At 46.7% G+C, this 22,551-nt stretch overlaps 1 protein-coding gene across 3 annotated transcripts; it reads left to right on the plus strand.

Moving 5' to 3' along the window:
- The first annotated feature begins 2,154 nt into the window (after positions 1–2,154).
- On the plus strand, positions 2,155–21,655 carry LOC126538311 (uncharacterized). Of its 3 annotated transcripts, XM_072287569.1 has the most exons (6): positions 2,155–2,486; positions 4,139–4,269; positions 7,197–7,341; positions 8,568–8,641; positions 12,768–12,894; positions 21,256–21,655. In XM_072287569.1, the coding sequence occupies exons 1-6, from the start codon at positions 2,365–2,367 to the stop codon at positions 21,263–21,265; spliced, it is 609 nt and encodes a 202-aa protein (XP_072143670.1). In that variant the 5' UTR covers positions 2,155–2,364; the 3' UTR covers positions 21,266–21,655. The 3 variants fall into 3 exon arrangements, with proteins under 3 accessions (XP_072143670.1, XP_072143671.1, XP_072143669.1); XM_072287570.1 differs by lacking the exon at positions 4,139–4,269 and having other exon boundaries at positions 2,160–2,486; XM_072287568.1 differs by lacking the exon at positions 12,768–12,894 and having other exon boundaries at positions 2,162–2,486.
- Positions 21,656–22,551: the final 896 nt, after the last annotated feature.

The following is a 22,551-nucleotide window of genomic DNA, read 5'->3' on the forward strand; positions in this document are numbered from 1 at the left end:
TCAGTCGCCTTCGGTCGCTTTTTGATTGCGAGTCGCAAATGGTCGCGCGACCTCCTCAAGTCGCCGGTGTGAATGTGCCCTTAGGGATCACGTGGACATAGCGGCCCCATCGGTGCTTCGGTAGCGCCGAAGCGAGCTGAAAATGAGAGTTTAAATTTCCTTGTACACTGCGGTCCTCATTTAGTGGCGAGATTTTCCCGCTTCGAGTGTCATATACAACGCTTGATAAGCACTACAATAGGTAGTGGCTGCCTTTGAAGGCGCGCAACATGGTAGACTACAGCTCGGTGCCGCAGTGCCGGACGTACGCAACGGAGCCCGGTGTCAGCCTTATTCACACGCAGCCGCAGGAAAAGCTGCGTGAAGCTTGGCTCGCGAAACAGAAAACCGGCAGACAGCGATCGGCTATAACTCGGGCATGCAGCAAGTACAGATGCGAGGAATATTTCTGCTACGGCGCCGGGTCTGCGATGTTCGAAAAACGCGCACTGAGGCGCTCGCCCGAGTCCACTGCCCAACTATTTTCATGAAGGTTTGGTCTATGAACTTGTCGATGCTATAGATACTGGCAAGTTTACTAGAGTGGAAAGGGAGCGGTAAGAAGCACATTAAAAAGAAGCATGGCGTATGGTCATGTTTGTGTTATAAATTAATACACTGGATTACAAAAACGAAGCAGCGGGAGATCGCGCGCTGAGAACATCGATAAACGTACAGTGCGACGGAACTCGAGAAATATTGAAACGTCCAAGAATTTAGAAGAAAATAGATTGAATCGTCGCGACGGCACATCAATAGGCGTCGAAGCCTCTACAATGAAATTATTTTTTTAACAGCTCTCATAGCACCCACGCAACAATGGTTGCTTGTATATACTGTCAAATGCTCATATTCTGCGGCCTAAAGATCATGGCACGGTGCGAAAACGAAACAGCGCGCGGACAAGCATGCAGACGCGCAGTCGGTCGCTGCGAATCTGTGCGATCGCTGCATTGAGGCTTCGTTCTATTACGCTCCATTTAGTTATACAAACACTATAAGAGCATATTTCACATAGTTTGCTCTCAGCGTTTACCTACCGTTCACGCAAGAAGCCCCTGCCGGTTCGGGAGACTCCATCGCGGCGACCACGCGCAGTGGCGTTCACTGTACGTATTCGGTAAAGAGATAGCGTCTGTAAACGATTCTGTGCTTTCAGTTTGCCAATATTATTATTTAGACAGTAAAAACTTCTCTCGTTTCGAAAGTACTTGCAGAAGTATCCGGGAGAGCTAGCACGTGGTGTTTTCAGTGAGCGCTGACAGCAAAACCTATGAGGAACGCGCCGCGTGATCCCTCATACAACGCCAGCGAGGCGCTTCTGTTAGATGGCGACTCCGTAACTCCTCGCCGCCAATATATTATGAGCTAAAATAAGGTACATAAAGGTAATTACAAGTATAAACGTAGCATTGTACTCACCATACACTATTTTTCTATATAGTCCCCACACCAGTTCCGACATTTGTGTAATCGCAGCACTACATTTGAGACGCCTCTGTGGTCAGGAAACGACGCACGCGGCCTCCCTGAATGCTCATTCTCATGCAAGCCTTCGCTTCCCTTGTGCGAACTCTCAACACCGCCACCTCATAATTCTCAAAGCGAGACACGTTTTCACATATGTGGTCTGACCTTCCCTGTGGATTTCGACGGGCGTTCGTCCTTTGCCTCATACAAGACGAATTATACTTTCCTGGACGTACTCCGTCGACGTGTGAAGCACAACCGCCATCTTCAACGACTGACAGCAGCGCCGTGCCGCGGAGCTACCAGCAGATTAAGGTTAGGCCGGTACAAAAAAAGGTTAATCCTTGGGAATGGATATGTTCACTTCGCATTCACAGCCGTCATCTGGCTTAAAAAACAGAAGAAAAGACTTCCTGATTCGCCCTCGTATAAACGTTGCGTCAGCTTCTGTTTTTTCCATGTATTCACTCATTGCGCCACCACTGCCATTATCTCTCGAGGAAGCCTTAGCACTCCTGCTCAAAGAAAGAAACAGCAATAAACACATGTCCGTGTCTACGGTGTTTGGCAGGGCGAGGGCTTTACCTAAATTTGTTTTGATGATTTGATGTCAGTACAGCACGCGTCACTGGGGCACCTCTTCTGGTGTCCGAATATTAGCTTTTGAGCGTCGACATAGAGGCGCACACTGTCGTCTGTTCTTTCCAGATGCACTTTCTGATTTCATTCGAGTTGCCCAAATACCCAGCGCTTTATTGGTTCCCTTTCATCCTTGGCACATACTGCGCATGCGCGAACATTCAACAGCGTTCTGTCTCAGAAAGACGCTAGGACTCGAGAGCACCAGCATCAGGCATGACTGAACAACGAAACGGTGGGCACGCGCCCCCCGCGTTTGCGTTCATGGACGAAGCAACCCCGGGTGCAAGCCGTGAAGGCCGCGAGGGTGCTTTAGGCACTTCCGACGATTACACTACGTGAGTATGCCCGCTTGTGAAATTATCGTTGGATATTGTCAGCCGCAGAAACAACCTGGAATACAGACTTTAACAGCTATACATTTGTTCCCACATCGAAGTGGGCGTTTTCGAGGACAACTTACAGGCAGCGTAACTGCGGCGTTTTACGGTCATGGTAAAGAAAAGTGGTTCCACAGGCGGCAAATGTTGTTAACAAAGTGTATATGTATATATTCAGATTGCGTTTAATATCCACATAGCACATTTGCGGCAGTAGCCCATTGTCTGGGATGTTACGCAGCTTAGCTCGACATCACGGGTACTGTTCCAGGCACAATGGTCTTTCAGCAGTCATTGTGATATGTAAATAGCGCATCGATACTTTCATTGAGGTCCCATTACGGAAACTAGGGTGGTTAAATTTAATTCCGAGAGCTTTCCAATACGCTGTCATAGCGTGATCGGTGTTCTTAAATGTGCAACACAAGGATATAAATAAATATAACAGGACGTCACACTTCCTTTGGCGGTCGACTGAGTATACTTCAGGAGGCTCACGAAAGAGCACAGAAAATGTACAATTTGCTCAAAACGCCAAAAAAATGTTCAAAACGCCAAAAAAATGTGTGACGGAGTGAGGACATTCACATAGAAATTTTTTGCGGTTACGTGCTTTTTTTCAAGAAACACAGAATGAGCGATTGAAGAAAAACGCTATACGAGTTTGGAATGAACGCTGTGCTTATTTTTACGGCATGTTTGGGTCAATCGGAAGGTACCGCCTGGGCGCCCTGATGGCAGCGTCATTTTGGCGCAACTGCGAGCAGCCGCGTTGACAGAGGGGGCGAATGTAATCGCGAAATGGCGAGAACAGTTGCCGACCGCAAATATTAAGAAGCGTGATCGCAGTCTAGCAGAGCCTTTGCGGACTTGATTGGGCGACCGATTCGGCCGAGTGGCAAGGCCCCTGTACGAGAGCTAATCTGACGTGGCCTAGCTAACCCTAACATAAGGTTGCCTCACCTAAAGCGTAGTTCCAAGCTCTCGCGTGCCGTTCACGCACGCCGCTCATGGCGCGGCCGTCCTGTCGCAATGTGTATGACTAGCGCTTTCCAGGTGACTCGCATGACGTCGTAGAGCGATACAGACGTAGTCTAGAATGAGCGCCTCTGAGGGGATAGCAGTACACAATTATCTCGTAATCTTGCAACTTAGCACTTCCTTACCGTGGTTCTAATCATTTGTCGCTGTCACATAATTCTTGCTTCATGTCGGGATTTAAGAAATTGCGCAATAGTGTGCCGTTCTCCCTACGCCTGCTAGGGAGTGTTCATATTGATAAAATAACTCCTTACAGGTATTTTCATTAACAAAAGAGCAGTTTCCTTGTTGCAAATTCTTTAATTAAATTATGGGGTTTTACGTGCCAAAACCACTTTCTGATTATGAGGCACGCCGTAGTGGGGGACTCCGGAAATTTCGACCACCGGGGGTTCTTTAACGTGCACCTAAATCTAAATACACGGGTGTTTTCGCATTTCGCCCCCATCGAAATGCGGCCGCCGTGGCCGGGATTCGATCCCGCGACCTCGTGCTCAGCAGCCTAACACCATAGCCACTGAGCAACCACGGCGGGTTTGCAAATTCTGTTTTCCGAAAACATTCTTCAGATGTCTTCTGCTCTTCCTGGAAGCACAGAGGCGAATACCTCTACTTATGCCTGATCCTAGGATTTGTAACAGATACATCAATGACGCCTGGACGGCGTTGAACAGCCAGACCGATGCAACTGACGTCACTGGTATGTACGGCATGGCCTTTAACCATCGATGGCACTCGCGGAGATCGTTAAAAACCCACAAAGGAGGCAGCAATTCAATCGCTCATGACGGTAGTGCATTTACTGGTCATACGGACACCTTACTAGCGTCACCATGTCGGTTGCTGCTTAAGCAGCCAACGTTAAGCTCATGCAGATGAATTGAGCGCTTATAGAGAGAACACTAGGCATATTCTACATGACTCAAATTTTGCATGAATTCATTTACAACGCGATGAATTCATTCGTAAAGCAATCGACGCTTCTCGATTTGTCTTGGATTTCGTGTTGGAATCGGAACAGAGTAACAAGATTTGCAATGCGTAGCAAGCCAACTGCAATTTCTATTCTTCACGTTTAATGATTGCTAGAGGATCCTGCCATTAAAGGGCCTCTTGCCAGGCGCCAATGCAAATTTCATTTAAACAGTGGGAATCGCCAAGGCGCCGTCAAGGGAGCGTTTTCGTAATAAATTTATTAAGTGTATTCGTTATGGCAGAGGATATATGACACCGAGCTGTCTTGCTACTGTGCCGTATGAAGGCGAGGGCCAGTTTCCACGGAAACGCTCCCCCTCTGCCTCGAATGCCGTCCTCAAGCAGCGTTGCTTGCTTGCCTTCTCCCCTACAGGAGAAACGACTCTACGTCATGTCAACCTGACGAGCCCCACCTCCATTCTTTATTTCGATATGTTTTTGAGGTACGGCACATCTGTTTGTGCTCATTCCGTCATTGGATGATCAACTAAATGCCCGTGCAGTGGTCGGTGCCGTTGCAAGCAGTTGGCATTGCAAAAATGCATTTGTTCGTGGAACCTTGACCGACTCTCCCAAAGCGCGGCTCCTTCTAGAGGAAGGGCACGTGGCCTATTGTTGAAAATACAGCCGCCTATATGTTAGATACGCGGTAGCCACCACTCAATTTACGAGCCGCGCTTGTGTATTTACAGCAGCCAAACCTGTTGAGGGGACCTTTAAGACGACTCTCTGTCTACCTTACGAAAAACCAGCCACGCCTTATTAGCATTCTGGAAAATATGGGGTCATTATACTTAACGCAACGTGACGGGATTATTCGTGTGATATTCAACGATACTGCCTTTTGAACTTGTAATTGTGCACGTCTATCTTGTCAGATTCAGGGAACACCTCCCTCACATATGCGCATTAGGCGGCCTATCTTAATCGGTGTGATAGGTGTCGAAGGCGTGCAGAGGATCAGTCATTTTTTGTTTATAATTAGATGCTAACCATGCACTGCTCACTCTAAATGCATTCTTAGGAACTTCAGTACAGACGTATGTAAATATATGCATCGGATAGCCAGGCTCTTAGAGAATAGTGCACTATCCGTTGAAGGTTACATCTGTCACATCAAGACAAGATCTTTCTGAATATTCTTCAAGCTTGAATGTAGTTTTTGCCCTTGTCCTGACACCTTTTCGTTTGTACACGACCCCATCAGCCTGCCTACACGAATAGAATCTGTGATAACACTCCTAAAGCCTTGCATTAGAAGAAAGGCTTGTTTTTCGAGCTGTTCCTTTAAGTGCGTAATTGGATGATGAGTTGAACTCGGCTGCGCATCTAGTTCTTACAATAGACTATATGAAAAAAAATCCTGCCAAATCTTCCTAATAATTGGATGGAATGTGGAAACGGCAGACGCGAACGAAGACGACTGTGCATTATTTTATAACGCTATCATTTATAACACCATCATTATAACGCTGTTCAGGTGTAGATTCCGTCATAGTATGGGTTCCTCTCGGTAACGCCAATTGAGTACCTCAGCAGAACCCTATAACTCCCTCGTAGAAATTCGTGTCAAATGACTGCAGTATTCATGCGGTTTCTACCATACGATCGCCTTAAACCTGGTAGTCTTGACACCTTTGTCACACGTTCAACTACTCGATTTACGTGAACACATAAGGTTTCGCGCAACTCCAAAAGCTGCTGGGTGGCCAGGTTACGTGAGTTCGTGCAGTGCGTGGTAATTCGACAGTTGATTCTGCTGATAAAAAAGGATTTTTAAACCGGAGGCTACCCTGAATCCGTCTTCGACATGACCAGGTGTCCTAAGCTAAGCAGTATTTCTTGAAAGAATAATTGTCCTGCATCCGCGTATACCACAGATGTACGGGAAAAAGCTATGCGGGTTTCTGAGAACGAAAGCTTTGCAGTTTACGAAAAAATAATTTCTTTAACAGCATGTCCGATGAGAAGAAATATTTCTTTGCGTGGCGGATGACGATTTTCCCTTTCATGTATCTTTCCCTGCCTTTCGAGGTAAACACATATGGTATAAGGCGAATCTTATGCGAGTGGTTTGGAAGGCAAAAGATGGAGTTTACTTTAAATTCGCGTCTACCTAAGCCACAGCCTTTGGTCTTCCGAAAAGCTTTCGCATTTATTATGAGAAACTGAAAATGAGCAGCCAATACGAGTGAAATAAATTACTATAGAAGCATGCGGTTTTCCCATCGTTAAACTTTTCAATAACAACAGAACAGTAGTACGTAGCCATTGGTGCATACATGCATGTTTAATCCTGTTGCGTGTCGAGCCAAAGCGATGGTGGACGCCTAGCAGCCTATCGCAGAGCTAATGCTTTATCCAAACACTAGAAGCACGCAAACCAAGATCAGGGTTTGTAAGATCAACCATGCAATAGTCTATGTATCACAGACCAAGGAACGAAACAATGAACGCCCAGTACGCGTACTTGCGTTTTCGTAGCGTCACGTTGTGCCTTCCGTGTTTTCTTGCTTTCATTCAGAGAAGCATTCCAGACGGAAGCAGTGCTGTTAGGATTTATTAGCATCAAGACTCTACGAAAACTATTGCTCCCCTCGCGTTCCTAGCATGTAATGTGACACAGTGTGGATCCAACACCTCTGATTTCAGGGTATACACGCAACACAGAAACCGGAAGCACCGGTTTCACACTCCCGGCATGCAGCAGCAGCAGCGGCAGCGGCAACGATGCAGTGGCCAGTACAAGCCACGCGGGCACGGAGGAAGCATCACGCATTCCGGAAAACGATGCTAGGTGAGATAAACGTCTGTAAGAATTCAGTTCAATAGAGCAACTAATTGAGACGACACGAAACGCTGTATATGGCTGTTATGCTTGCACTGACGAACTTGTGCGAGAGATGGAAGTTCTGATGCCTGAAGCTCCAAGTATCAGCTGTTCTCACAACACGGCGCTTCAACAGGAAGCTTTATGGGGGGACATGCTACCTAGGTCGTAAATGCGAAAGAAGAAACCATCTTGCTCTGCAACCACAGCAACAACGTTGGTAAAGTTTGCGGCGTTTTAAAAAACAGATGTCATAATATTGGAATAAAGCAATTCCATTTCCGATTTGTTAAAAGAAATTGAGAAACACAAGTATGAAAAAAACCGAATTGAGCTTTAGAAAATGTCAAGAATATTGAAATTGCGCCTAATGTCACATATAAAGTGCCCAAAATTTGTTTTAGACAGCACTCTAAAGTAACCTATTTTATGAGTAGATACTTTGGAAATCCTCGCATAAATGATAACTACTTTACCAGTCTATTTTAATATTGGCGATCTGAGAATTTTTTCAAGTTTAAAACCAAAAGCAAAATTCTGATTCCCACAATTCTTGGAACCTAACTTTGTCAATCAAATAAAATAAATTTCAAATGAATTCATACGGAAGAAAATAAAGAACTTTGTTTCTTAGCCTTGAAGGGTTCTCTTAAAACGATACTGCGGCTGTTGTGACCAGTTCTTCACTTTACCAACATTTCATTCATTATTTATATCTTCATTTTGTTTATATTTTAATAATTTTCCCACGGAGTTCTATCTTAAGGACATAATCCAGTCTAGATACGGGCCAAGCTGAAATGATTGGAAAAGACGCACAATGTAAACCACACGAGTTGAGCCGCACAACAAATTGCATTAGCTATGTGAACAACAACAATAAATATAAGTATAGAAATAATAGCACAGTACCGACACAATAGCGAGCTACGTTCACCTAGTGCTTAGCGCAGATTCTTCAAAAGAGCAAAAGGTACTAACGAATACATACATTGGATGCGCGTGTATCTGCCCCGAGCAACACGTCTATGCGCCTGAAGGATTCTGCAAGCGAACGTCTCTCTTTGAAGTTGGACTAATCCTCACGAATTCCACCCCCTTGTCGAAAAAGTGGCTTTAGCTACAATGTTCAGCCACCTTTGTTTGCCACTGCAGGCCGCCGTGTTCATGTGCGTGTCCTTCTTGCATTTTAGAATTCCTGACGCCACCGGCGCTGAGCCATGGAGTACGCAGTACTACCAGGCTTGTGGCACAACTACAGTCTACGGTAGGTGTGGGAAAATTTTCTGCAGCTGGTATACGACGTCTCACCTTGCAGGTGACTCAGCAATCCGTCTGCAATCGTATACGACACATATATAGAGCATCGCCGCTGGCTCACGCTTGCACGTTTCTGCAGCTGTCAATCTGCGTTCTACATTCTGCATAGTTTCATATACAACAAATGTAACTGCTGTCTCGTGAACTTAGGCTCACGGTTGAGATAATCTGAAAGGTGAATCGCTGCGGCGATAACTTTACTCGCGCACGTACGGTCCTGTACTCCTGCTTAGGATAGTTTGCGGATTATCCGTGGGCAATCCCTGACGTATAATTAGGAGGGGTACGAAACCAATACGGTGCGCTTATGTAGAGGATGGTACAAAAAGAGGCACAATGCAACAAGCGCCAGGAGACATTTTCTGGCTACGCGACGGGTGTTAGTCACGGCTGCGCAGCAACGATTATCAGTTTACGTGTCGATTATCGATTATCAGTTAACGTGTCGACGTCACTAAAAAAACAGCAGCAAGGCGCCTAAGCCTTTCCCATTAGAAGCAACGTTTCTTTCTTGGGGCTGCTCATTGTTGATTGAAGTATTTAACTGCATGATGAATTCAACGGCGCTGCGCTTCTTGTGCATACCAAGAACTTCGCAGCAGCGCTACAATGTGGTCTCAAATATTAACGCGATAGCCTTAGCGGCCAAGTGTCGCAGCAAATGCGCCGTCGGCGTCGGCGGAGTTCTCTGTTAGCCTAAATTCCCTTATACACATAGGTGCCTATGTGTTCAAACAGAACTGCTTGTTGGCCTAGTTGGTGCTTGCTAAAAGACATGTTTTTTGCCGCAAGTTAAAACGTACACAAAAGTTAAACACACATATACACATAGACACAAACGCATGCCGCCCGTGTTGTCTATGTCTTACTTTTGAGCGTGTTTTAAGTTGCGGCAAAAACATGTATTTTAACATATAGATAGCTGTGTATGTGACGCTTTGATATATTACATGCGGTATATGCAAGTTACATTGCCGCCCCATCCTATCACTAAAGATACTCAAACCTTGTTTTACATTCTTTACAAGGTTGTGCCCCGGAACATTGAGAATGACAGCCCACAAACAAATACCAAGAATAAAAAACACCGTCAACGCATGCTTTTTTTGTCATATCTACTAAGACTGAATGACTAAAGAGCGAAGCAATAACGCAAGCTTGATAATTAGGTTTTCTTCTTTCTGGCGCGGATCTTTGCAACCTCCGGGATCGGATCACGCAATAGGAGTCTATGATGAACATAAATGATCGGTCATGACATGAATATCATGATATTTCTCTAATGTAGGTCATCAAACAGCCACCTACGGCTGGGTGCTCTCATGATCGTTTGCTTAACTTGGTAGGTACCCAAATTGGCGTAGTATGACAAGAGTGTATGATGAACATAAGTGATAGGTCATGACATGAATGTCATGATATGCGTGTCGTATAGGTCATCAAAAAGCCGCCTACATTATGGTGCTCTCATGGTGGTTTCATTAACCTGATAGGCTCCCCGCAAACTTCTTCGCATAACATCGATTCCCACAGGGCTTTGGCTCTGCAAGCCTTTTAATGTCTGATAGTCTATCGATGGCCTACGCAGAGATCTAGAGGATGTCAGCCATTTGCAGCATGAAATACATGTGGCTCACGTTGTCGGCAACCTTCAACAGAATCTGGGCCTGGCTACAGACCCGTTATCCAGGAATTCAAGCGGAGAATGGGACGTGAATGGCGAGAGCAAAAACGACAACAAATGGGCATCGTTGCGACAGAAATACGAGATCATCCGTCAACAAGTGATAGCGTAAGACTATGCAGTCTCCGGCTTCGAACTCCTTGTACAGGAGTGCATTACATAGGCTGGTTACTGCCCAAAGAAGTTAAAAAGGTTATTGCTTCCGATTGAACCGGTAGCGAGCAGCAGAAGTCCCCGATGACCGGGGTATACATGCCAGTCTCGAACCGGAGGGCGATTGCAGGGGGCCCTCCTCAGCCACCACCTCGCCGATCAACTATCGGGTGTTCGGCAGGCCGAGGAAGCCGCCCGTGTCAAAGGACTCGAGGTCATCACCTAGACTGTGGTGCGGTGGCTAGCTAAGCGAAGGTGCCTATTCTTACTCTTATTTCTTAGTATGACTTGCTCGCAACATCACTCAAGCTGGAATTACTTGTACGCTGAAGTTTAATCTGTCATTTATAATGGCGGCGCTCAAAACGCAAATACAGTGCACCATACACCTGATTGTGAGTTTCGCTGCTGAGATAGGGTTGCCCGTGCTCTTTTCAAGACCAGCGGTCCGTGAGTTACGCGGCGCGGATTTTGCGCCGTCTCCTTCGAGAGATGGCACGACTCTGTGTGACCAGGCCGGCAGCGTTCGGTGAGCCGCAGATGGGTCTGAATGTTAAGATAGCTGTAAGCGCCATAATTACTTCTACCTTGCTTCTTTTCTGGTAGCCATTGCATACTTTCATCTGGTCTAGATTTCAGGAAAATCAGAATTTCCTTTCCGTGATGGGCTCCTAAACATGCATTGCTTTCAGCCTGTATCTTTAAGAACTTCATCTACACGAGTTCTCAAATGCGATTCGCATAACCCGTTTCTAAAATGCGAATAAGTCATTGGCTCATGCATGTACAGGGTCCATTGTGAAAGTAATACGCATTTTCAGGGAAAAATAGATTTACTGACCGGACCGACACAAAAGGTTATAATTAAAAAAAAGATTTCCCCCTGCATCAATACACTTGCAGAGGCGTGTCTGCCACGCCTGGAAGGCACCCTGGAAATCCACGACGGAAATATCTCAGGAAAGCTCCAACATGCTTCGGGATGTTTTCCGCGGTCTCCCAATTTCCTTTCCGCGCTCTATTCTGTAAGGGAAACAAAAAAAAGGTCGCACGGAGCTAAGTCGGGACTGTAAGGGGACTTCGGACCACCGGGGTGTTTCCCCGTTCCAGGAAGTTGGTAACGATAAAGGACGTGTGGCTGGGGGTATTGTCATGGTCGAGCTTGCCCGTGTCTTTAATATCAGCGCCTCACGCGGCTTCAATCCCTTGAGCACCTCCAGGTGAAAGGCTGATTTGAGTTTCTCCCTGTGGTACAAGCTCAAGATGAACGATTCCTCGGGCGTCAAAGACAATGAGCATCATTTTGACGCGAGGCTCGCTCATTCGCGCTTTCTTGCAGAAGGGGGATGGTTTTGTGTGCCACTCGCTCCTCTGTCTTTTCCATTCTGGGTCGTACTCGAACATTCAGGATTCGTTCCGGCTACGGACAGAGTTAAGAAAGTCTGGCTCATTTTGAATCCAATCGAACAATTCTTGACATCTCATAACTCGAAGTTCTTCCTGATCATCCATCAACACTTTCGGCCCAAGCTTCCTGCAGACCTCGCGCATTTGCAGATCCTCTGTCTGTATGCCTTATACCGAAAATGTTGCGTTGACAGGTCAGAACTCTTGCGCCATTTCGCGACCGGTTTTGCCGCACTGCCATGGATTGTCGCGTCATAATAATATCACCCGTATTACATTTATATTGGATTCTGCATGTATCATAGCAGGACAAGATTTTCTGGGCATGTTTTGAAGAATTTATAGTACGTCGTCTGAAACATGTCCAGTCACTCTTTCTTTTTCCTCGTCTATTCAGGCTATGTCTACTGCTCGTGATAGATGAACGAAAAGCAATAACTTCGTGAAGCATCTAATGCGCCGATTCTGGATCATGCAGAAAATATATTGGGGGAAGGGTTGCGCACTCAGGATATCGACATGTTCATTTTCACTTCGAAAGCTATCGCGTTCTGTCCGCGGTACGAGATGGAGCGTAATAATCTTCCGAAGAAGCCAACATTGAACAATCTTGATAGTACTCAGTTTCCACATTGCTACGAATTTGTTGTATGCATTTAAGACCGAGTTTCATAAAGAAAAAAGCACCGCGTACGCAAACACTGCAATAGGTGCCTCTACCGCTAAAAGCTTCATGACTCGACCATAACAAAAATAAATATTCATTTAATATGGATTGGCCTTGCACTGCCACGAATAAACGCCTTTTATGTGCTTTCATGCCATGCAGATGTCTCGTACAGTCATGGAACTATTTACCTGCACCTGGGGTCCAGCAGGAGCATCGATCACACACAGCCCAGCACAAGCCGCGCTGGCATGGTGGAAGCATCAGCCATATTCAAATATGGCGTCACGTAAACCCGTATTAAGAAACGTTTCATTGCGAAACAACTCGTAGACTACAGGGCATTCTTACCGTGGTGTCACTCTGCCTGCCAACTCTAAATGTTCAAGAGGAGGGGTAGCTCTGATGTGTGAAACAGGAGCTGCTTCAGCAATTTTAAGCACTCTGCAGGTGGAGCTGGCGTTTACTCACAATTGCAACTGAGCCACTCGACCAAGGACAGAGCAAAAAGCGTAGGGTTTCCCACAATATAGTTGAGAGTACTTGGGCGCTGCAATCGTTGAGCCACTATGGGAATGATTGAAGTACATAGATTTGTTTGATCAGTCATACCTTGTTGTTGATTCGTTCATTACGCTTTGTTTGCCTCCATTGTCGGCCTCTATTGTCAGAGGAATATAAGAACTTGGAAGTGCGGAAAGCGCAGCGAGCACGTACACTTGCTGCTACTGGCAACGACTGAGCTTGTCGAGGTGGCCAAAGCGTTTTCCAATTAAGTCATGTACCTTTAAGGAAACATTCAGAAACTCTACTGTCAAAACTACAACCTTAATTCAGCAATAAAGACAAGGCGACGATTCTCTATGATGCACCCAGGTGCAAACCATTTGTGTTACAAAACGCTCTGAAATGTACTATATTTAGAATAGATCCCTTAGAAATCCTTCCATATATATACTTCAAGCGTGTAGGTAATAAGCGAGTACGCTCGAAGTCATGAGGCATTGCGTATACAGGGTGGCCAGTTTTTCTAGAAATATCTGCCCACCGTCTTTCAACACATCTGCTGTTACCTGATCTTCCCCAGCTGCCTTCCCCCTTTGCATAACTCCCAAGGCTTTCTACTTCTTCCGGCGTTACTTGTGGGATTTCGAATTCCTCTAGACTATTCTCTTTTCCATTATCATCGTGGGTGCCACTCATACTGTATAAATCTCTATAGAACTCCTCAGCCACTTGAACTATCTCATCCATATTAGTAATGATATTGCCGGCTTTGTCTCTTAACGCATACATCTGATTCTTGCCAATTCTTAGTTTCTTCACTGCTTTTAGGCTTCCTCTGTTCCTGAGAGCTTGTTAAATTCTATCCATATTATACTTCCTTATGTCAGCTGTCTTACGCTTGTTGATTAACTTTGAAAGTTCTGCCTGTTCTATTCTAGGTGTAGGGTTAGCGGCTTTCATACATTGGCGTTTCTTGATCAGATCTTTCGTTTCCTGCCATAGCTTACTGGTATCCTGTCTAACGGAGTTACCGCCGACTTCTATTGCACATTCCTTAATGATGCCCACAAGATTGTCGTTCATTGCTTCAACACTAAGGTCCTCTTCCTGAGTTAAAGCCGACTACCTGTTCTGTAGCTTGATCTGAAATTCCTATATTTTCCCTCTTACCGCTAACTCATTGATCGGCTTCTTATGTACCAGTTTCTTCCGTTCCCTCCTCAGGTCTAGGCTAATTCGAGTTCTTACCATCCTGTGGTCACTGCAGCGCACCTTGCTGAGCACGTCCACATCTTGTATGATGCCAGGGTTAGCGCAGAGTATGAGGCCTATTTCATTTCTAGTCTCGCCGTTCGGGCTCCTCCACGTCCACTTTCGGCTATCCCGCTTGCGGAAGAAGGTATTCATTATCCGCATATTATTCTGTTCCGCAAACTCTACTAATAACTCTCCCCTGCTATTCCTAGTGCCTATGCCATCCAGCCTGCTTCTTGCCTACTTTGGCATTGAAATCGCCCATCAGTGTAGTGTATTTTGTTTTCACTCTATCCATCGCCGATTCCACGTCTTCATAGAAGCTTTCGACTTCTTGGTCATTATGACTGGATGTAGGGGCGTAGACCTGTACAACTTTCATTTTGTACGTCTTATTAAGTTTCACAACAAGACATGCCACCCTCTCGTTAATGCTATAGGATTCCTGTATGTTACCAACTATATTTTTATTAATCAGGAATCCGACTCCTAGTTGTCGTCTCTCCGCTAAGCCCCGGTAGCACAGGACGTGCCCGCTTCTTAGCACTGTATATGCTTCTTTTGGCCCCCTGACGTCACTGAGCCCTATTATATCCCATTTACTGCCCTCTAATTCTTCCAATAGCACTGCTAGACTCGCCTCACTAGATATCGTTCTAGCGTTAAACGTTGCCAGGTTCATACTCCAATGGCGGCTTGTCCAGAGCCAGGGATTCTTAGCACCCTCTGGTGTGTCGCAGGTCTGACCGCCGCCGTGGTCAGTTGCTTCGCAGCTGCTGGGGACTGAGGGCCGGGGTTTGAGTGTTGTGTTCATATAGGAGGTTGCGGCCAAGTGCTGCACCAGGGTGGCCAATCCTGCTCTGGTGAGGCAGTGAGTTACCGGTTCTGGTCACCGGGATCAGGCACACTCCAGGCCTGTTTGAGCAATTTTATCAACATGCGGATTTTTTTTAATCCGGTGGAAAAATGCGCGGCACCGGGATTCGAACCACGGAACTCTTGCACTCGAGGCGGGTGTTCTACCTCGACGCCACCGCTGCAATTTTCCGTGCACCTTCTAGGTGCACGGAAAAGAACTACCGAGTTGAAGTCCTTAAGGTCTACAAAACAGCACGTTTTGTTGCACACATGAACGTAGAAATCTTCATGTATTCGAATGCAGCAAGAACGGTTTTGTGGGAACAAAAGTTTTTCGAAGTTGAAAGAAAATTTATTCCGGTCCCGGGGTAATCTGACCCCCGACTGGGGTATTGACTCTATCAAATTGGGTAACCAAGATACCAGCAACTGCAACTGGACAGCCATGGTGCATAACGGGTTATAACGTACTCCTCCTGAGTATGAGTTGGCGGATTCGTCTTATGGTCGCCGTGGGCGCAAACCTAAGAGCATGGAATGCAAGATGTAGAGTGTTTTTGGCTTTGAGGGCACGTGGAAACGGGCTCTCTAGAAGTGTTCGAACATGGTCACTACGAACCTTGTATTTGGCGGTTTGAAGCCCAAGCCCACCGAGTTGTTGGAGTAAAATGTACGGCCCTCCTCAGCGCAGGCGTTTTTTGAGGATATTGAATCGATAAGTGAGTTACGTCTTTGACCAACCTATCGAATTCAAAGGAAAAATTTGAGAGAAAAATTTCGTTAACTCAGTTACTCCTACGAAAATGTGAAGGGCGGTAGTAGATCCTTGATATAGAACCTTTTTCCGCACTTGGAAAATCGCACAAGTTTTGACATCTTCGAGCAAGTACCGCGAAGTTGCGCTGTCTTTTTGTGGGCCAGGGTATTCTGTCTAATAAGTACCTTCTATCCTACTCGTACTGTTTTTTATATTTAGAGAACCGCTGCTGAGCAGAGCGCTGATCTTGGGAATGGCCTTTGTGATGTTTGCACTCCTCATGGCCTTGGCAGTACTCGTCATTTGGACGATGGTAGGTGAGGACGATGTGCACTGTAGAGGATAGCTTTTCTATGGTGTACAGTGTATAGTTGTTGCTTGCTCTCGAAAAACACGCGCATGCACGAAATCCACGTATGGTCTAGAATTTATGTGTGATAGCCGACAATATACGTATTAAACATGATATTTTGAAAATCGCCTAAGCGCGGCCTGTACACTAATGATCTTGCACTTTTCGTTGACCTTTTGTACTCTTTTTACCAGCAAGATATTTTAAACAACCTGGGTCAGAAGTAAAAAGAAAAATATGCTGCCTCTGCTCTAATCGAGATGAGATGTAAGCATGAAATAGCAACTGGCACAGCAGATTGGTTGGAGAGAGTGCTAGCTGCTGTCTTAAAATGGGTGTATTGCATATTCGCAAAGGGAACCCCATCACACCATACGACACCACGTCATAGTGTGTACTGATCCATCGAGACGCTACCCATCTAGAGGAAGACACCTGGCTGAAGGCGGCGCGACAAGCAAAAGACGCCAGGGAGACAGAGTGCACTACCCAGCAGAATGAGAAAATGGCCTGAAGGAGGCGCGACGCAGCGTGGCTCCATCTCTCGAGGCGACAGAAAACCCGCACCGCGGAACTCGCGGACAGCTGGCGTTCAAAAGAGCACAGGTTACTCTGCCTCAGCGCCAAAAGATGAAGTGTATCCACGCTGTACCAGCCTTTTGAACGTCACTATTTGAAATGAGAAATAAAGCTGCAGCGCACTAAACGTTACAGCTTGAGTGATATTGTGAACAAAGGAAGAACTCAAAAGCAATAGCCTTATTTCATTTTTTGGACAGTAACTAGCTTATATAATGCGCTCTTGTACAAAGGGTTGGGGGCCCGAAACTACATATCTTTAAGGATTGACTGGTTGCACGGATGATGTCATTATTTTCTCGCATCTTGCCCGGATGTTCTCGTTTGTGTGCCCGTATAATGTCTCTAGCTTCTGGTTCAAGGTCTCTTGAAGATCGCCGATAGCGGGAGCTAAGAGCACTTTATGCGTAAATAATAGATTTGCTAACCGTTCATTTGTGGGTGATCCGCTGACCTTCTATTGTGAAACAGAGAACGTCAAGTGGGCAACCTCTGTTTTACCTAGAGAGGCTCTTTAGACCACACTAGTCTGTGTTATAAGGGGTTCACTATGCATGGTCTATAGACAAGTCCATTGGTAGTATGGACACTTTCGCTTGCATTCACGCTACCTCTACTTGTCACTTCACCTTTTCCCGGACTCTTCTATTGGAAAACCACTTTATTCTTCAGGGTGTGATTGTGTGTCGCAATAACTAACGTCTCGCAATCCCTTGTCGGAATAGCCAACCATAGTGCGTAACTCTGCGTTGTGTTAGGAGTCTACGAAGTGCGTTCCGTGCCTTTTCATTTTCTACGGTGGTCTGCGAGAGTGTCTGCGCGATAGCTTACATGAAAGGCCGTTCTTGTAAGAAAAGGACGTGGAGCCGAGTTTCTCATATAAAGCTCTGCTTCGGTGTTCGAAAGGAATTGGGCTCCATTACTTCTTTTCACAACAAACACGTTCTACTATATAGCCTATCTGTAAACATTTATTGTTCACAGAATGCTGGAGATGCAGACATTCGCCCCAGTTTCGATGACATCTTCTTGCAACGTTGAACTCAGGTAGCGCACACATAGCTGCTAGTGCGCACACCTAGTAGCGCACACGTAGCTGCTAGTTTTTAAAGCGTTAGCAGCAACAATCTCTTACCTATATTACTTATGTAAGGAAGAAAAACGGCGCAGTTCCATCGGCACACCTCTAAGAAGATATATTGAGGACGGCCGGACCTCTGCAAGCTCGCCAATATGACAAGTGCGTGAAGTGACAAGATAAGGCGTAATTTAAAGCGACTTGCTAACGATGCCTTCGAGGTGCTGCTTGCGAAGAAGTCCAGCACGGTGCCTGAGTTAGTGACCCTCTGGCAGACCTATGATTTGGTGCACAAGGAGCGGCTCACAATGCGCAACTTACTGGTAGGCTGTCTCTGTAGGTTGACTGTTGCCATCGATGGCTCTTCGCCGATGGTGCAGATTAAGCAGTTTGTTGGCGAAGAGGTCGCCCGCCAACTGTCATTGGTGCCTCTGACGCAATAGACGCCCTCCTCTTTATTGGCGTCCATTCTGCGCCATGCCGTTCAATCACAAGGGGCAGGGTACATTTCTCTTTTGTTTCAGAGAACTCCTGTGGCCGCACCAATCAGCCATGCGCAAGACGCTACGAGGCCCGCAACGCTGAGCCGTGCTGCGTTCCTTGCACCAATGCGGATGTTGCCGCAGAATCCCACTGGCCTAGTGACACCTTCTCCGTGTGGAAGAGCTCACAACAGACAAGCGGCCGATTTCTTACTCCTGCGGCCTTGCTAGGTGTACTTCCTGATCCCGCTAAGCTCCGAACAGTTGCCGAATTCTTTAGGCAACGACACATAAGGCATTGCGTAGTTTTATAGGTCTGTGCTCCTATATTCGTCATCTAGTGCTAAATGTTGCTGCCGTCATCGAATTCCTGACACCGCTTGTTGCTGGCACCAGTGGCCTTTATACGTTGTCAAAGAGTGTGACTCAGCATGTACCAGCTTACGTGTCTGCTTACCTTGCCACGAATTTCGCTTCACCTCGATCCGAATGCTCCTCTGGGAGTTCACATTGACGCCAGCGCCATCTATTTGTGTGCAGTGCTAGCTGAACAAAAACCAGAATTCGCCATTAAGTCGCAGGCTACGTCAACGGAACTCTCGGCAAAGCTGAAGTCAACTGTTCTGTGATTGAAAAAGAATGCTTAGAGATTGTGTGGTCTCTTACTAAATTTCGGCATTACATTTATGGTCGAATTTTGGACGTCATCGCAGACCTCCATGCACTTTGCTCATTTTCGTTCCTCAAATACACGTCTAGACACATCGCACGATGGGCATTAATTGCGTCCAGAGGAATACGGCATCAGGGTTGTCAACCAAGCCGGGATGAAATATTCTGGCGCCTCAGCATTACCACGTTCGTCCTTCCGAGGCGATGTCGACAGTGCTCCACTTTTGACGCCCACTCCGTTACCTTTGCACACAACGGACTTGTCTTCAGAGCAAGAAAAGGGCTCATGGACAACCACGCTTCTGCATTTTTTGAACAATGTTATCGGACTAACCACGTCTCGCTCCCTCCGTGGTCAAGCGCCACATGTCACATTTCTTGGTGGACTTCTATACCACAGAAGTTACCATTGTGATGGCCTCAAGTAGATCCTAGTGGTCTCATGCGAACTCCGTAGGAAATTTGTACTTGATTTCACGCCGACCCGTAGAGTGGGCAAGGTGCCGTGCTCAAGACCTGCACGCGCCTTGGACTTCGATATTACTGCCGGGGACAGTACAACTGCGTCAGCCAAAACGTCCGCTTATGCCCTGATTAGCAAGTCGCAAATCGGCTCCGAATCCAGTCGCTCCGTTGCAGCCACTTTCATGGCCAGTTCGTCCCTTTCACCGCGTCGGGACTACTCTTTGTCGCCCTCTCCCGTGCACGGCTTCGGACAACCGTCGGGCTATAGTCTCTGAGGCGATATGCGGCAAACCGCAGCTGCCCTGCCAGCGGCCACAGCGCATGAAGTCGCTTGTTTTATCCTCTATCACATTCGTCTATGTCATGGCACACAACGCAATCTCTTTAGAGACCGAGAGCGCGTGTTTATCTTTGAAGTAGTGATGCCTCTCCTTCGTAATGGAGCTCTTTGCATCGCAGCACCAACGCCCATACCGCCTTGATAAATGGTCGGACGGAACGGTTCAGCCAATCTCACGGCGACATCCAGACCACGTATGTCTCCTCGGATCATTACAACTGCGACCTTGTTCTACCATTCGCATACTACGCTTACAAGACCGCCAAACAAGCCACAAACAAATTTTCTTTGTTTTTCGTTCTCCACGGCTGTGAGTTTACATGTACTGTCGACAAAATTTTTCCGTATACTACGGATGCTTCAGTATGCGCTTTTGTCTCCACAGCCGCCAAGCATGCCGACGAATATAGGCAGCTCGCCCGTTCACTCACTGCCGCAGAACAATCCCACCAAAAAGCTTCACGGGATGACAGCAGAACTAACAATTTCCTAATGAAACCCTCACAGGGGTCTAGGTCCTACCTACGATATCCTGGCCTTCCTTTCAAGCCTCTTTCAAAATTGTATGGTCCTTTTTGCATCATTGCCCAAATTTCGCCCGTCAATTACCACGTCAAGCCACTGGCGATGCCAACTGTCGCCGTGGATGTGTAATTGTTCACGTAGACAGGCTCAAGTTTTATTACGAGCCAATCATGTCACCATTGACGTATGTCGCAAGGATTGCTTCTTTTTGAAATGGGGTTGATTGTAATGAAGACGAATAGAATACTAGGAAGGTCCGTCGCCATCGCGTGTCTCGCGGCGAATTTGCCCATCTAGCTGAATTCTCTTCGCTGCCGTTGCGTTTCTGGCTGCCACTCGACGACTCCCGTAAACATCGTCACACGTGTAATGCTTTTTCCCCCTTCGGCGAGAACATTCGCGAAACCAAGCATATTCTCGAAGGTTTCTGTACAACTGCCCCAAGGTATCGCTAATAAGCTCTGCTGCCATTTCCATATTGCATACCTTAAATACTAACAATTAAAGGAGTCTCAGAATATTCGTTATTTTAGAAAGGGCTGCTATGCGCACTGACTCTCTGCCCCTTCCTTCGTGCCGCTCAGTCCGTATTTGTTTCTTGTTTCCTTTTTCAAGCGTAGAGCACCCAATCGTGGTCGGCACCACTTAGCCCGAGTTCCAACCTCGATCTGTGTCTGTCTCTCCACGCCATTCTGTAAAATATCTATACATTGGCAAAACAAACCGAAAGAAAGACGCTAATCCTCAAATTTGTGCTATACGACTTGTTGGCCTTGCGCAGAGAGCGCTGATGTGCTGGCGGAATGGTCGACTGAACCTGAGCTGCCGCTGAAGGTTCCGACCGGCCCGTTGGTCAGAGAGCTCAAGCATTCCCCGCTACACGAGAAGGGATCTTTCCCGATTGCGGTGTTCGCTTTTGAGCGCCGCGGAGATGTACCTGTGCGGCCGCGGCCTCCAAGATCCCACCCTCGTCAGCACCTCTCATTCTCGGAGGCCTTACCTGAGCGGCCGGCGACACGCCCCTACGAGCCGAAACGAGGAGGAAAGACGATATGACGACTGCCGAAGGATGAAGCAGGGGCGCTCGTCTCGGCGTCTGTGCGACACGATAATTACAAGCTGGCGGTGGTTTAGTACGGAGGAAGCCTTTCGAAAAATGCAAATAAATTTGGAAACTAAAACTTCAGCGAGTTCCTGTTTCTCAAGAATTGATACACTTGTCAAGGAAATGTATTCCGAACCTCCATTTTGCATCTGTCAGTCTGTCTAAGCTGTGAAAATATAAAATATATAACATAGAACGGCTTATTCAGCATGACGCTGTACGGAGTGACCACCTTATCAATTTTCCACATGCCGCTGTCGGCGTGTTGACAGGTCAGTTGTTCCGCGGCCTCTGCGAACTGCGTTGCCAATTGACTCTCTGAGACCCAGGCTCTCATTACATGTGCAATATATCCCATAATATCCTCGTGAGACCCAGCGTGCAATTTATTGCATACTCGGTCTCAGAGGCAAGGCCTTGCTGCAACTGCGATAAACGCAGAAGTCCTCCTGTGCAATGTATTGCACAAACATGTTCTGCCATCTGGCCAAGAATGAGAGAAGTAAATTGCGCGGAGCGCTTGCTGAATGTGTTTTAAGATGGCGTTCATCCCGACGAAGTCGTTTTATTCGACACGGCCAAGTAAGCTGCCCCTATTTACTTACCACGTTACTAGATGTGATGAATTTTGCAATGAAGAGGTTCAGGAATGTACAGGGATCATTTTGACCATGCTTTCTCTTGAGGCAAGCGCGTGTTTTGTCCGTGGCCATGGTGAATTCTTTTGTGTGCGTTGTATGGCACACTGGGACTGAGCCACAACACGTGGGCTTGTTTTCATTCCCTTTAATGTAGGTACTTTTCTGCGTGGGAGGACGTTATGCGTATGTTCAGTTTTACTCAAAATGATATTTCCAGTTGATATGTAAGCACTATTTGTAATTTTCGCTTTCTTTGGCCTGTGCCAGAGTTCTGTCGGAGCTGAACACAGGCGATTTTGCAGGCCGTTGCCTCTCAGGACCGCTCGGACCT

The sequence above is a fragment of the Dermacentor andersoni genome, chromosome 4 (genome assembly GCF_023375885.2).
Source record: "Dermacentor andersoni chromosome 4, qqDerAnde1_hic_scaffold, whole genome shotgun sequence".
Lineage (NCBI taxonomy): Eukaryota > Metazoa > Arthropoda > Arachnida > Ixodida > Ixodidae > Dermacentor > Dermacentor andersoni.

Bases quoted from the DNA above. Each gene is read 5' to 3' on its own strand.
- LOC126538311 (XM_072287568.1), top strand. From the start codon at position 2,365: ATGACTGAACAACGAAACGGTGGGCACGCGCCCCCCGCGTTTGCGTTC. The intron at 2,487-4,138 runs GTGAGTATGCCC...AACATTCTTCAG, and splicing joins ACTTCCGACGATTACACTAC to ATGTCTTCTGCTCTTCCTGG. The intron at 4,270-7,196 runs GTATGTACGGCA...CTCTGATTTCAG, and splicing joins CGATGCAACTGACGTCACTG to GGTATACACGCAACACAGAA.